The sequence below is a fragment of the Dermochelys coriacea genome, chromosome 3, assembly GCF_009764565.3.
Source record: "Dermochelys coriacea isolate rDerCor1 chromosome 3, rDerCor1.pri.v4, whole genome shotgun sequence".
NCBI classification, from domain to species: Eukaryota; Metazoa; Chordata; order Testudines; family Dermochelyidae; genus Dermochelys; species Dermochelys coriacea.
Genome location: NC_050070.1, coordinates 94,042,613 through 94,057,100, shown reverse-complemented (window position 1 = coordinate 94,057,100; position 14,488 = coordinate 94,042,613). Strand labels below are relative to the sequence as shown.

Here is a 14,488-nt window from a genome sequence, read left to right as displayed (position 1 = left end):
CCGCTTCCTGTGCAGCCTCCCTAGGGCTCTGTTAACCCCTTACATGCTAGTGTGGGGTGGACACCCCATCACAACAACCCTTTACAGGGAGCAGAAATGTGTCCATTAGAAACAGCTGAGGAGAGAAAACTAAATAGTTTTCAGTGTCAGAAGTCTCAGTGAAAAGAAAATGAGGACCTGTGGCACCTTAGAGACTAACAAATTTATTTGAGCATAAGCTTTCTTGAGCTACAGCTCACTTCATCGATGGAGTGAGTTGTAGCTCACGAAAGCTTATGCTTAAATAAATTTGTTAGTCTCTAAGGTGCCACAGGTCCTCATTTTCTTTTTGCGGATACAGACTAACACGGCTCCTTCTCTGAAACCAGAAGTTACAGTGTATTCTTAACACCCCTCTAGTTTGATTTTTGTCACAGACAATCCTGGTAAGTTGCAGATTGTACCAGCTGAGAACAAGACAACTGTAATGGTGGGGTCATGCCCAACATACAGAAGAGGGTACAGTTCTAAAGAAGCTTTATGGAACTTAGGTAAAAGGAAGCAGAACAGGAGGTTAACAACAAATGAGGTTGGAAGATGAAATTTGAGGGATTTAAGAAGCCTAAATCTTCCCATACTGACTCTTGATGAAGGAAGAAGACTTGCAAGAGAATATTTGAGGTCAAAGTTCATTCTGCGCAACTCCATGGCTAGCTACATTATAGCCATGCGGATCTTCTGTTTATTAAACATACATTTTACATGAACTTGTTATTAAGATCTTAAATCTGAGGGCTACTCTGTCCATGCATTCTCTACTGTTGCTTCTGCAGAGGACATTTGTGGAAGAAAAAACCTTAATTAAACTTGCGGAGACAGAAACTGTAATGAGGATCAGATTTGGTTTCTTGTATTTTGCTAGGGCTGTATTCTGCTGTTGGCTTGCACATTATTCCTATTAAAGGACATCTGAGTGCAGAATACAGATTAGTGACAAAACTGAGAATGCAGGTCCCTATGTTGTTTGTTATAAATTTTAGTATTGTTATTTGAATAGTTGTAGGAGAGCCATAAAATTTAAAAGCCTTTTGGTTTATTTTTAAAATGTATATATCTGTAGTTTTTAAGTTTGTACACACAATTACTTGGGATTTATATAGCGTTTTGTATTTATTTTAAAACCTTTTTAGTTCACTGAGTAAATTGAGTGAAATGTAAATGTAATGGCATGCCTTATTACATTATAATTTAATTAGTGATTTTTATGTTGTTTAGTATTAACAAACCTTGACTTTGAAGGTACAGAGAAATGATGCATTCCCTGAAGAATGTCATGGTGGTGGTGGTGGAATCTTTGATTAACAAATTTGAAGAAGATCAGATGCGTAATAAGGAGATGCATAGGAAAACCAAGAAAGAGCAACATAGTGCTTACTATACAGACAACTGCTCTGATAGTGACTCATCATTCAATCAGGTATGATATTACGATCTGGACCTGTATTGTGAAATAAGTAATATTCTTAAGAAGTGCTAGTCACAGAGTACTCACGCAAACACATCCCGATATTAAGTGGTACCAGAACCAGAACATCAAAATATCGAGAATGGTACAAAAACATTCCCCAAGGTTAACAGGAACACACTGACCCCTCTTAAAAGATAAGGTCAGAATGACAATACAGAATTTAAATGTTTTAATCACACCAATATGTACAAGATGATGGATGATAACTAGCCACGTCAGGGGACAGTAACTAACTATGTCAGAGGGTCAGTATTAGTTTGCTTGTATTGGGGTATGAATATATATCTGACGGAGTATCTTCGTCTAACCTAGGAAGGAACGGAAAGTCCTACTGTTCACTGAGCTGGTCCATTGTTATGGGTATACATCTATTAGTGGTCTGGTAGAGTCTGTGGGATACTAGTACTGTGCTTTATTGACGATAAACATGGCTGGGTCCTTCATCCCTTAAGGGATCTTGCAGTTATTGGGTGGTTCGCTCGAAGACTGCCATGCAAGCTGTCTGTGCAGGGCTGGGGCAACACTTCAAGGGAACACACACACACACACACACACAGCCAAATATCTATCAACATTTAACCACACTTGTGATCTTGATTAATTTGATGTTTATGGTTCTCCATTACAGTGGTGAGTAGTGATGTTATAATTAAGGATGAGATGGCACTTTCACTGTAAACCCCAGTTTTCAATTAATTATATCTTTTTTTCAAAAAGTTACCCTTTTGTTTGAATATGTTCACATATGGTTTCAACCTTGAAGTGATTTTTTTAAAGATGATGTCTGAAGAATCTTTTCAGTTGAGCAGTAGCAGAGTTGAATCATTTTTTAAAAAATGAAAGCTTAGATTCTGCAGCCAGATTCTTCTGCAAAGGGTAGATTCTTTCGCAGTTCTGTTGCCTTAGAGCAATAGAAAACATGGTTCCTTGCATTTACAATGTCTGTGAACATGCAAGTGTGTGGACATATATAATCTGCAAAATATGTCCAAAGAATGTGAGAACAAGGTAAAGTTTACATAAACACAATATTCAATTTAACTTTTTGCATTTGTACTGGAAGAACAGTAAAATACTATATATGTATTTCTTTTCCAACATGCAATAATGCTGTGTGTGACGGGCCAAGGCCAGATGGCTATGGAAGTGAGAGATAGATACATTAGCTCCAGGCTAAACAAATCCCTGGTACCAGGATAAGTGAAATGGCAGCTGCTCCAGGTCAATTAAGACACCTGGGGCCAAATAAGAAGTTTCCAGAAAGCAGGGAGAAGGCTAGGTTGATTGGGACATCTGAAGCCAATCAGGGGCTGGCTGAAACTAGTTAAAAGCCTCCCAGTCAGTCAGGTGGGTGTGCATGTCGGGAGTTGTGGGAAGAAGTTGCGCTGTTGGAGAGGCTGAGTAGTACACACCATATCGGGCACAAGGAAGGAGGCCCTGAGGTAAGGGTGAAGTGGAGCTTGAGGAAGTGAGGGCTGCTGTGGGGGAAGTAGCCCAGGGAATTGTACATGTCACATTTCTAAAAGGTCAGCTACCATACTGATACTATTAGGGTCCCTGGGCTGGAGCCCGGAGTAGAGGGTGGGCCTGGGCTCCCCCCCCCACCTTTGTCCCCTGTTTAATCACTGAGACTGGAAGACAACAGAGACTGTTCAAGGAAGGATAACTTCTCCTCACCTCCCTCGCTGGCTTATGATAAAAATCATATCTTGTCTCTAGAGAAAGAAGGGTTACATGGAGGGTCAGAGTGAGCCTCTGAGGCTAGCGAAATCCTCCAGGAAATGCGGGACCCACGGAGGCAAGGACAGAACTTTGTCACAACTGGTGTCAGGAGTGGGACTTTGTTCACGCGTGGCGGAAGAAAGAGGTTTTAAAAAAAAAAAGTGCACTGGGGTTTTGGATTTTTTTTTTGTTTTGGTTTTTGTTTGTTTGCTTTATACCACAATGGAGGAGGTGGTAAGAGCTCTGGTACAAGCCATGGCAGCTAAGCAGGAGGCCACCCGCGTTCAGGCAATGGCACAACAGGAATCTATGCGGCTACAGCAGGAAATCAATTATTGATGAGCCAGGCGACCCAAGATCGTGCCCTCCTGAGAGAGGTGGTGGTTCAGCTGAAGATCCTCACCATCCAGACTCGGGGGTCTGACGGGACGCGAACCCTGAGGGCCACTGGTTGTCTGCCAAAGATGGCATCAAGAGATGACACAGAGGCATATCTCCTCTCATTTGAAAGGACTGCTCAGCGTGAGGCGTGGCCCCAGGAGCAGTGGGCCAGCATTCTCGTCCTTTTTTTGTGTGGAGAGGCCTAGAAGGCCTACTTTGACTTGCCTGCCATGGATGCCACTGACTATACCCGTCTGAAGGCAGAGATCCTAGCATGATCAGGGGTAACAGCAGCGGTAAGGGCCCAGAGGTTCTATGAGTGGAAATACCAGGAGAACAAACCCCCGAGGTCCCAGCTATTCGACCTCATACACCTCGCGTGGAAGTGGTTACAGCCTGAGGTGTGCAGGCCGGAGGAGATTTTGGAGACCCTGGTCATAGACCATTACATGTGGGGACTGCCGCCAGATCTCTGCAAATGGGTAGGCCAGAATGATCCGTCCACGTACGACAAGATGATCACACTGGTAGAAAGATGGATGACAGCCAGGGAACTGACCCGACTACCCAAGGAAGGCCCCTTTTGAAGCAAGCACCCGACCCCAACCCTGGAAGGTTGGGCAGCCAAACCCCGGGGGAGTCCTTGGTGGAAGAAGGGGGGGGCTGAAAACCAGCGGGGACCCCAGAAGGAAGGGATTGGCCTGAGTGGGGGGAACCCCGGGACTAAACCCCCTAACCTCGGGGATAGGGGAATGATTAAAAGCAATTATAGATATTATGCATGTGGGGAGTGGGGACACATAGCAGTACAGTGTCCAGCACCGAGGAGCCTATGCAATGTAACTTGGGGGATTGGGAGATCCCATGCTCCCTTATCCACCTCGTGGGAGTCCCATTAGCCCCGCATAATTACACCAGGCCAGTGAGGATAAATGGAACAGAGACTACAGCGCTTGTGGACTCTGGGAGTGCTATCACCCTCATATGGGATAAGCTGGTAAAAAAAAATAGTCAGCTGCTACAAGCCAAATACGTAGCAGTGACGTGCGTGCATGGGGCTGTGAGCCATTACCCCACCATCCCAGTGGAGATAGAGGTTCAGGGAAACCCCATTGAGGTGACCATGGGTATAGTTCCTAAACTCCCATATTCTGTAGTCATTGGGTGGGACTATCCAGAGTTTGATAATTTACTCCCCCCGGAGAGGCTGGAGGGAGGTGGGGACCCGGAGGACAGCGACTCGTCATCGGGGGAATGTCAACCCCTGATGTTCGCTGAGATTTCTCAGGATCCGTTCTCAGCTCCCCAAAAGACCTGGAAGACAAAAAAAAGAGAGGAAGGCCACGAAGGCCTTGGGAACCCGGATCCTGACCCAGGGCCAGAAGACCTCCCTAGTAGGCAGATGGACATGAACAGCCAACAGAAAAACTTCCAACAGGTGAGCCAGAAGCTGCCCCCAGCCATGACGGCAGCGAGCCATTGGAAGAAGCAGAAGCCGGCCCCTGGGAGCTTGGGCAGGTTAGTCCTGGGAGAGAGACTTTTGGGCGGGACCAGGTGGAGGACCCCAGATATAATAACGCCAGGAAAGAGGTGGCCGAGATCGATGGGATACCTGTGGATGGGAAGGTCCGAGGTCCCGGACCTTACTTTATAGTGAAGAAAGATCTCCTGTACCGCGTGGTGCAAATGCAGGAGCAAGAGATACAACAACTTCTGGTGCCAAGAAAACATCAAAAAGCCATATTGAGTCTCGCCCACAGTCACCTGTTTGGAGGACACCTAGGAATAGAGAAAACCTAGGCACGGATCCTGTGGAGGTTCTTCTGGCCAGGAGTACATGAAGATGTCCGGCGATACTGCACCTCTTGTCCGGAGTGTCAGTTACATAGCTCTCGCCCGCGCTTGCGGGCTCCTTTGATACCTCTTCTAATAATAGAGGTTCCTTTCGAACGGATAGCCGTAGATCTGGTAGGCCCTCTAGAGAAGACAGCTCGGGGCCACCAACATGTGCTTGTTGTACTGGACTATGCAACCTGGTATCCAGAAACTGTTCCCCTGCGCAACACAGCTTCCAAGACAATAGCTAAGGAGCTAGCACAGATCTTTGCCCGGGTTTGGCTACCCAAGGAGATATTGACTGATCAGGGGACACCTTTTATGTCCAAGTTGATGAAAGATCTCTGTTCATTGCTCCATGTAGAAGCCCTACGGACCTCTGTATACTACCCGCAAACAGATGGCCTTGTGGAAAGGTTCAATAGGACCCTCAAGGCTATGATCAGGAAAGTTGTGAACCAGGATGGGAAAGATTGGGATACCCTATTGCCTTACCTCATGTTCACCATCCAGGAGGTTCCGCAAGCCTCCATGGGTTTCTCTCCATTCAAACTACTATATGAGCGCCACCCTCGGGGCATATTGGATATAGCCAGAGAAGCCTGGGAAGAGGAGCCAAATCCCGGAAGGAACATAGTTGAGCATGTACTGCAGATGAGAGATCGGATAGCCCGAGTTATGCCGATTGTATGGGAACACTTGGAGAGAGCACAGGAGACCCAACGAACCCATTATAACCACCAAGCGAAGCTTCAGCGGTTCCAACCAGGGGATTGAGTGATGGTACTGGTGCCCACAGCAGAAAGTAAACTGTTGGCCCAGTGGCAGGGACCCTTCGAAATAATCGAAGCCATGGGAGAGGTGAACTATAAGGTGCGGCAGCCAGGCCGCCAGAAATCGGAGCAAATTTACCACATCAATCTTCTAAAACCTTGGCACGATTGAGAGGCATGCATAGTCATGCAGGAGACCCTTCCCCAGGAGGATAACTTACACGAGCAAGTGAGGATTTCATCCGACTTGACGCCGATCCAGAAGATCGAGGCAGCCGACATGATTAATCGCAACAGAAATGTGTTCTCTACAAAACCAGGGCGGACGACTGAGACCTATCACCATATCTGCACGATCCCCGGAGCCAAGGTAACATTGAGACCCTACCGAATCCCAGCAGCCAAAAGAGAGGAAATCAAGGCCGAAATAAAGAAAATTTTAGAATGTGGGGTTATTAAAGAATCCTACAGTCAGTGGTCCAGTCCAATTGTTCTAGTGCCTAAACCTGACAGTACCATGAGATTCTGTAATGACTTTCGCCGACTGAATGAAATATCCCAGTTTGATGCATACCCCATACCATGCATCGATGAACTGGTTGACCAACTGGATAGTGCCCGATTCTTGACTACACTGGATATGACAAAAGGGTACTGGCAGATTCCTCTGAGCAAAGAAGCTGAAGCTAAAGAAAAGACAGCATTCTCCACCCCGGATGGGCTATTCCAGTACACCGTCCTCCCTTTTGGGCTACATGGGGCCCCTGCCACATTCCAGCGTCTCATGAATAAGCTGCTGCGCCCTCATACTAGTTATGCAGCTGCATACCTAGATGATGTCGTCATCCATATGCCAGACTGGGGAACCCACTTGGAGAAAGTTGAGGCAGTACTGCACACCTTAAGGCGGGCTGGCCTCACTGCTAATCCCGCAAAATGCGCCATAGGGCTAGCAGAGGCTAGGTACCTGGGATATATTGTGGGAAGGGGCATAGTGAAGCCCCAAACAAGCTAGAGACAATTCAAAACTGGCCCCGGCCGACCCGAAAGAAGCAGGTTCGTGCGTTCCTAGGCATGGTAGGCTACTACCGATGGTTTATTCCCCACTTCGCCACTAGGGCAAGTCCCTAACGGACCTGGTGAAGGCCCGAGGTCCAGACATGGTAAAGTGGACCGATGCAGCAGAGGGGGCATTTACAGACCTTCGGACGGCCCTCTGTAATGACCCCATACTTATAGCCCCGGACTTTAACAGCCCAGATAGATAGATTAGCTCCAGGCTAAACAAATCCCTGGTATCAAGATAAGTGAAATGGCAGCTGCTCCAGGTCAATTAAGACACCTGGGGCCAATTAAGAACTTTCCAGAAAGCAGGGAGAAGGCTAGGTTGATTGGGACACCTGAAGCCAATTGGGCTGGCTGAAACTAGTTAAAAGCCTCCCAGTCAGTCAGGTGGGTGTGCATGTCGGGAGCTATGGGAAGAAGTTGCGCTGTTGGAGAGGCTGAGTAGTACACACCATATCAGGCACAAGGAAGGAGGCCCTGAGGTAAGGGTGAAGTGGAGCTTGAGGAAGTGAGGGCTGCTGTGGGGGAAGTAGCCCAGGGAATTGTACATGTCACATTTCTAAAAGGTCAGCTACCATACTGATACTATTAGGGTCCCTGGGCTGGAGCCCGGAGTAGAGGGTGGGCCGGGCTCCCCCCCTCCCACCTTTGCCCCCTATTTAATCACTGAAACTGGAAGACAACAGAGACTGTTCAAGGAAGGATAACTTCTCCTCACCTCCCTCGCTGGCTTATGATAAAAATGGCTCAGTAGACTGTGACCCTTGTCTCTAGAGAAAGAAGGGTTACATGGAGGGTCACAGTGAGCCTCTGAGGCTAGCGAAATCCGCCAGGAAATGCGAGACCATGGAGGCAAGGTCAGAGCTTTGTCACATATGCTATATTATTAACTGCATGCCACATTACCTAGTATTCTATAATAATTTTGTAATACAGAGGCAGAATGGAGAAGATAGAATCTTGTTACTGGAACTTCAAGTTTGCATTTTCTGAACTTTGGTCATTTAAAATCTCAACTTTAATGTTTCATCAAGATAAATGCTAACATCCTAATTGTTCAAAAATAAATTTTATATCCATAAAGTCTGATGATTTTAGTCATTAATGGTGCATTTTAATAGGATTTACCAAGTGAACATTTTACATTGTGTGTTACAGAGTTATACATTCATGAATCAAGAACAATTACAGCTACTTGTGGAAAGGCTTGACCCTGCTCAGCCTAAGGAGGTAAGTCAAAAGAATATCTATTTTTATCACTCATAAATATGAAAACTTATGGTATATTTGAGAATATGGCATCTGTAGGTAAACATGGGTGAAATCCTGACTCCACTGAAATGAATGGCAAAACTGTGAATAACTTCAGTGGGTCCATGATTTCATCCTATGGACTTCAAGTTTATAGTTACAATAATACAAATAATAATGATAGTTACAGTTGCAGCCATCATTCCATTTCAGGTGTTGTGGAAAATGAGTCACACCATCTCTTTTGGTTCAAACAGTCTGAGGTTTTTTATTTTGAATACAAGCATGCAGGGAGAAGGAGACAGAGATGGTCATACATAGATGCCACCTTGGTCTCCTTTTGTCCTGCCCCTGTAATACCAGTCTTATATAGTTTTTTACATTTCAGTAAATGATACATTTCCTTAATTTTTTTTATCACTCAAGCATTGTTAATAAAGCCTTATAAGGAGCCAAGGTAAACAGTTTTATAATTACCATTGTGCTGATGCACTTTGTTATGATAAAGATCTGCGGTTTGCTTGTGGCAGTGTTTTGTCTAGAGGCTTTTGCAGGTTTGGAGGGGTTGTACATAATAGAGAGCAGGGACTTGAGCGAGGTGGAAGGTTGGCTTAGTTTGTTATCTGGGTCAAAATACCACGGCCCAGCATATGCTCTTAGCTTAAGCTAAGTCTTACAGGATGCAGGCCTGTAGGTCTCTTGCGTTACTGCTCTTGCCTATGCTGCATATAGTGCATAGGTCTTGTCACAAAGTGGGATAGGGTCAGGTCAACAATACTTTCCCCCACACAGGGGTCGGCAACCTTTGGCATGCTGCCCATCAGGGTAATCTGCTGGTGGGCTGTTAGATATTTGTTTACATTGACCATCTGCAGGCATGGCCCCCCACAGCTCCCAGTGGCCGCAGTTCGCTGTTTCTGGCCAATGGGAGCTGTGGGAAGCAGCGGCCAGCATGTCCCTGAAAGATGTCTGGCAGTAAATTGCTTCATTTTTGTTGTTGTTTATTTTTTGCAATGCTATTACTCCAGGTTGTGGCATTTGAGTAATAAAGTAAAGCAATTTAATGATCTTGTATAAATCTTGTATTTGATAAAATATATAGTTGCTATAGGAGAGCAAAATAGTAATAGGAATCAACATAATCCTTAGATTAATTTAATTATGTATTTTAAAAAATATATGCTTTTGTGTTGTCCTCACTGTTTTGTCCAAATTATCTTGACAGTCTACTAGCAGAAGAGGTATGAGTTTGTTTTTTGTTTTTGATTTTTTTAATTAGGCTTTTTGTGTCCTATCACTATGGACTCAATAATCACATTTTTAAGTATTTCATTGTAATGGTGCTGTTAACAGCATTATTTTGTTTATATTTCTTGATTATTTCAGGTGCGCCACGAAGCAATGCAGACATTATGTTCTGTGCCTCCTTCTGATGTACTTAACTGTGAGAGTTGGTCTAATTTGCGTAAACATCTGACAATTTCTCTCTCGGATCCTGATTCCACGTTCAGTGTAAGCAAATGGTTTATATGTAGCAATCAGATGTTTATCCATACTAAACAGTTCACAGGAATAAACATGTACATTTGTGACATGGTAGTCCAGTGGTCTGGCAGGAGGTAACTAATTTGTATATTTATTAGTTAAATTGTTCTTGAGGTAAAACAACTTACCAGGTTTCTCCAGCACTTGATTTAAAGGTGACTGGCACAGGATTTTGTAATAACTGGACTTGTTCCCTGTATTGATTTTTTTTATAATGTATGAAGCTTCCTAAATATTGTTTTTGGTTTTTATAGATTTTTTTTTCTGATTATTTTGCCCTTAGAAATATCTGTTTTTTCCTGGTTTTGCTAGAGGTCTCAGAGGATGTGTTTTGTGTGTTCTCATACTTTAATTGAAGGGGTATGAGTGTTTGTCTTGTATCTTTAACAAAGACCTCCTTTCTCTAATCTTATTTCATTAGTCATTGAAGTTAAACAGATAGAGATCATTTTTTTTAAAGTAAAAAGTAACACTTTTTAATTACTATGTCTATCTAGTGTAGTGCACACTGCTTTATTCAGTAATTTCACTCCAGTATAGCCTTGAGGAGTGTCACAACTCTTAGAAGAGCTATTAATGGAAGAAATTTTCAAAGGCATAAATTTGAGCAACATGCCCATTATCCATTGGCTTTTCGTGGGAATTTGGTGCCTAATTTATTTCGGTCCTTGTGAAAATGTCAACCTACATTAGTTTTAGACAGTCAAATGAATTTCTGTGAAAACTAATCTACATGTTATAATATCAATCAGTTGGAGAACGTACCATGCTTCCCATTCTAGTAGAATGTGGTACAAGCTGGGTCAAATTCTGATTATCTGAACCTGAAGATCATTGTTTAAGAGGCCATGACTTCGACTAGAGTGTGAAGAGATAAAGGACCTTAAAAAGTGAGACAGATTGGCAGAGATTACTGCAATTCACATCAGACCCGACAAAGTACTCAGCATAGAGTTTACATATGTTTGTTGGAACCTCACAGGTATATAATGCAGTATTTGCATTCAGTTGCCATTTTTCAGACAAGCTTTATGCATCCAGTTCAATTCACATTTAAATCAGTGGGTATATGACTGACATCCAAATATTGCTTTGTGTAGACTCATTTTGACAGGGCTAATTTTAAAATGAATATAGTAAGGATTTTTTTCTATTCAGAAGAGAACTTCATTATTTCTGTATTATAGTGCTGACTGTGGTATATTAAATTTGCACTTTAAAAATTATTAAGTGCATGGAATGTTATTTAAGTTGTATCCTCTGCTTTGTTCTCTGCAGTAGCATAAAAATAAAATGTATTTATCATTTTGTTAAAAAGATTGCCTAACTACTATATAAAATGTGATGGTAATCTCTCACAGTAAAGTGGTGTATTTTCTTATTGTCACAAAAGATATAATACATCATGAAGATACAGTGTTGCATATGCACTTTCAGAAAAAAAATATGATGCTTTCTTTATTGCTTTTGACTTGATCTCTGGGGCACATCTTTTGTGGAAAAAGCAATGCAAATGAAGTGATATGGGTTTTTTTCAGTCTGGAGGTGCCCTTCATATCTGCCAAAACTAAAGTAGTTAAAGCTGCGCCAAGTGCTGTCATTTATCTCTCTCCTTGTTACTAAGTAGTGCTTTCATTGGTTTTAAAAGCAGTGATTAATTTTCATATCATTAGTGTTATTGTGTAAGTTACTTGCATTTTGTATGACATTTAAAACAATTAAAATATACTAATATAGGCCCTGATCCTGTGCCTGCATAGATCAATACAGTTCCATTAGGGAGCAGCAAATTGCAAGATCAGGGCACTGTTACTTTTAGATTGTAGGTTCCTGAGACCACAGACCTGTTTTGTTCCCTTGTAATGCACCAGGTGCATCTTTAGTACTATTTAAGTAATATGTAATATTGAGCATAGCACACAATAAATTTTAATTGTACCATATTTTGCACCATGCTAATAAGATTATTTGAGCATAGGTTACTAATTTTATTTCTTTTTCCTCTTAGGACAAAATTTTGAGATTCTATGCAAAAACCTTTTCATCTTCTCCACTAACTATGACAAGGGAAGTCTATACAAGTCTAGGTATGTGCATTTTAATCATGTTTTAAGAGTTTTTCATGTTCCATATGCTTTTCGGAAATCACATTTAAAAAAAAATCACAACCTAATGAGGTCTGTATTACTAGTAATACTGTTTTTTTTTCCTTTCTTTTTTCAGCAAAACACTTAGAATTGTACTTTCTTTCTGGAGAAAACTGTGTTCCTACTATTTCAGATGGTATAGACATAACTAACGCAGAAATAATTCGTTTACTTAAAAAGGTATAAGTTAGTTTTCTGTCTTTTATTTTTTTAATTATTGAAATATTAATTTTTTTAAAAAAAATTATAACCTTTATGTTCACAGCTGCGTCTTCTAAATGAGTACCAAAGAGAGGTTCCCTCTTTCTGGATTCGTCATCCAGAAAAGTATGTCACCTTCAATCAGTATTTCTAAGATAAATATTTTTTACATTAGTGTTAAAGGCATAGAATTTTTTCAGAAGATTAGTAATGTGTATCTAAATGTCTGGATTGTGGGGGCGCTGGCAAGGGATTGAGAGCTGGTTGAGCATGGGACGGGGAATGGCCTGTGGATCTGTCATGGCATGGATCCACTGGATCACAAAACTACTTAGAGGCTCACTGTGGACAGTGGTCTACTCCTCCTTCCCTTCATTACTATTTTATTTTATTGGATGCTTTACAAATCAAGAGGCAAGGCCCCTATGCTGAGAATTTTAAAACCTAAACCAGTGGTTCCCAAAGTTGTTCCGCCGCTTGTGCAGGGAAAGCCCCTGGTTTGTTTACCTGCCGTGTCTGTAGGTTTGGCTGATCACGGCTCCCAGTGGCCACGGTTCGCTGCTCCAGGCCAATGGGAGCTGCTGGAAGTGGCGCGGGCCGAGGAACATACTGGCCGCCGCTTCCACGAGGAATGGTGGGTGGAGGGTGACAAAGGAATTGGTGGAACTAGTAGTGATATTCAGTGTATCTATTATTGTTCCTTGTTTTCTTTCTCTTGTGCACATACAAAGGGTCTATATAAGGAAAGCAGTTTTTGGATGGGAATGAGGAAAAAGGAGTTAAAAGGCTGTGTTGAAGAAATTAGTTTAAAGGAGCGATGCTATCCATTGGGGTGCATCCATCTGGGTGCAGTCCAGCTGTGTAGACACTTGAGGAAATGAATTCACTCTACAGTCTCTGCATAATTTCAGTAACCCTTTTAGTCAGGCCTTCCTTGATGGATTTCATAGTGATCTGCATTGTCAGCTGTTTCACTGCATAGTTATGGGCTTGATTCAGGAACCACTTGGTGAAATTCTATAGCCCATGTTATAGAGAGGATCAGACTTGATTATCATTGTGGTTCCTTCTGGCCCTAACATTTGTGATTCTCTGAATAAACATGTAGGATGATTACTGTATATACAAAACATCATTTTTGTGCCCCACTATACCTTTTTTTGGGTACCATATTCTTTTTCTCTTTAATTTAATATACTACTCATATAAAGATATTGGTTTCTTCTAATTAATTAGTCATAGTCTTAGAGAAAGTCCCTTTCCATTTCCCATCTGCCAGTTCAGGGCTACTACTTCATTAGCCCTCTCAACTACCATCAACTATGCAGGTGTCTTTGTGTAAATATATTTTTCGATATATACTCTTTCCATTCCCCCCTGTTACCCGCGGTTCTTTCAGCTCAAAGCTCTTGGTAACTTTTACTCTGTGCGAGGTGGTGTCAGGAAATAAATCAGGGGAGACACGGCCGTCCGACCGTGATAGATGGCTGGCACAAACAGGACAACACAAGAGTGCTTTCACTTAAAGCTAAACTTTACTTAGTTTCAAGCACTTATACACACATCTGCAACAGGTTAGTAAAACACCCCCAACCCTTGATAATTACCAAAGCTGAGTGTGGCTCTTGAGTGGCACAGCGGCAGCCCATCTGCCGGTGAGGAACACAAGATACATCCAGAGGGAGAGTCCAGTCCTGAAGAGTCTCACCACCTCAAACTTTCCCCCCTTTATTTATACATTAGTAAGAAAATGACATGTCCCCTAAAGCAGTTTCAATGCTCAAGCAAGAGGTTTTCTTCTGATTATTGATTAATCAGGGGTGGGTTTTTCCAGAGTTTGCAGCCTTGAGACCCCAATAGACATTCCTGGGGCACATCCTGCTCTTCTAAAATGTATGTATCAGCAACTTCAACACAATTCTTATCAGGAAGGAAACTGGATCCAGCTGCCCTTTCTGTGGCACCCAACCCTCCCCCACCCCCCCCCAGCCACCTTGGTTAAACTGAGACTGCTGAATGGCCAATTTACAGCCTGCTTACTTGGCTGCTTTTAGCAATAA

General features: G+C 42.8%; 1 protein-coding gene across 12 annotated transcripts in view; it reads left to right on the top strand.

Annotated features, from left to right (window-relative positions):
* Positions 1–14,488, top strand: part of TBC1D32 (TBC1 domain family member 32) — a 199,474-nt gene that overhangs the window by 17,735 nt on the left and 167,251 nt on the right. For all 12 annotated transcript variants that reach the window (XM_043510889.1, XM_038396853.2, XM_043510892.1 and 9 more), the window contains exons 4-9: positions 1,279–1,456; positions 8,443–8,514; positions 9,922–10,047; positions 12,089–12,167; positions 12,304–12,407; positions 12,493–12,554. In XM_043510889.1, the coding sequence (XP_043366824.1) occupies positions 1,279–1,456; positions 8,443–8,514; positions 9,922–10,047; positions 12,089–12,167; positions 12,304–12,407; positions 12,493–12,554 (621 nt within the window). The remainder of the gene's footprint in view (positions 1–1,278; positions 1,457–8,442; positions 8,515–9,921; positions 10,048–12,088; positions 12,168–12,303; positions 12,408–12,492; positions 12,555–14,488) is intronic.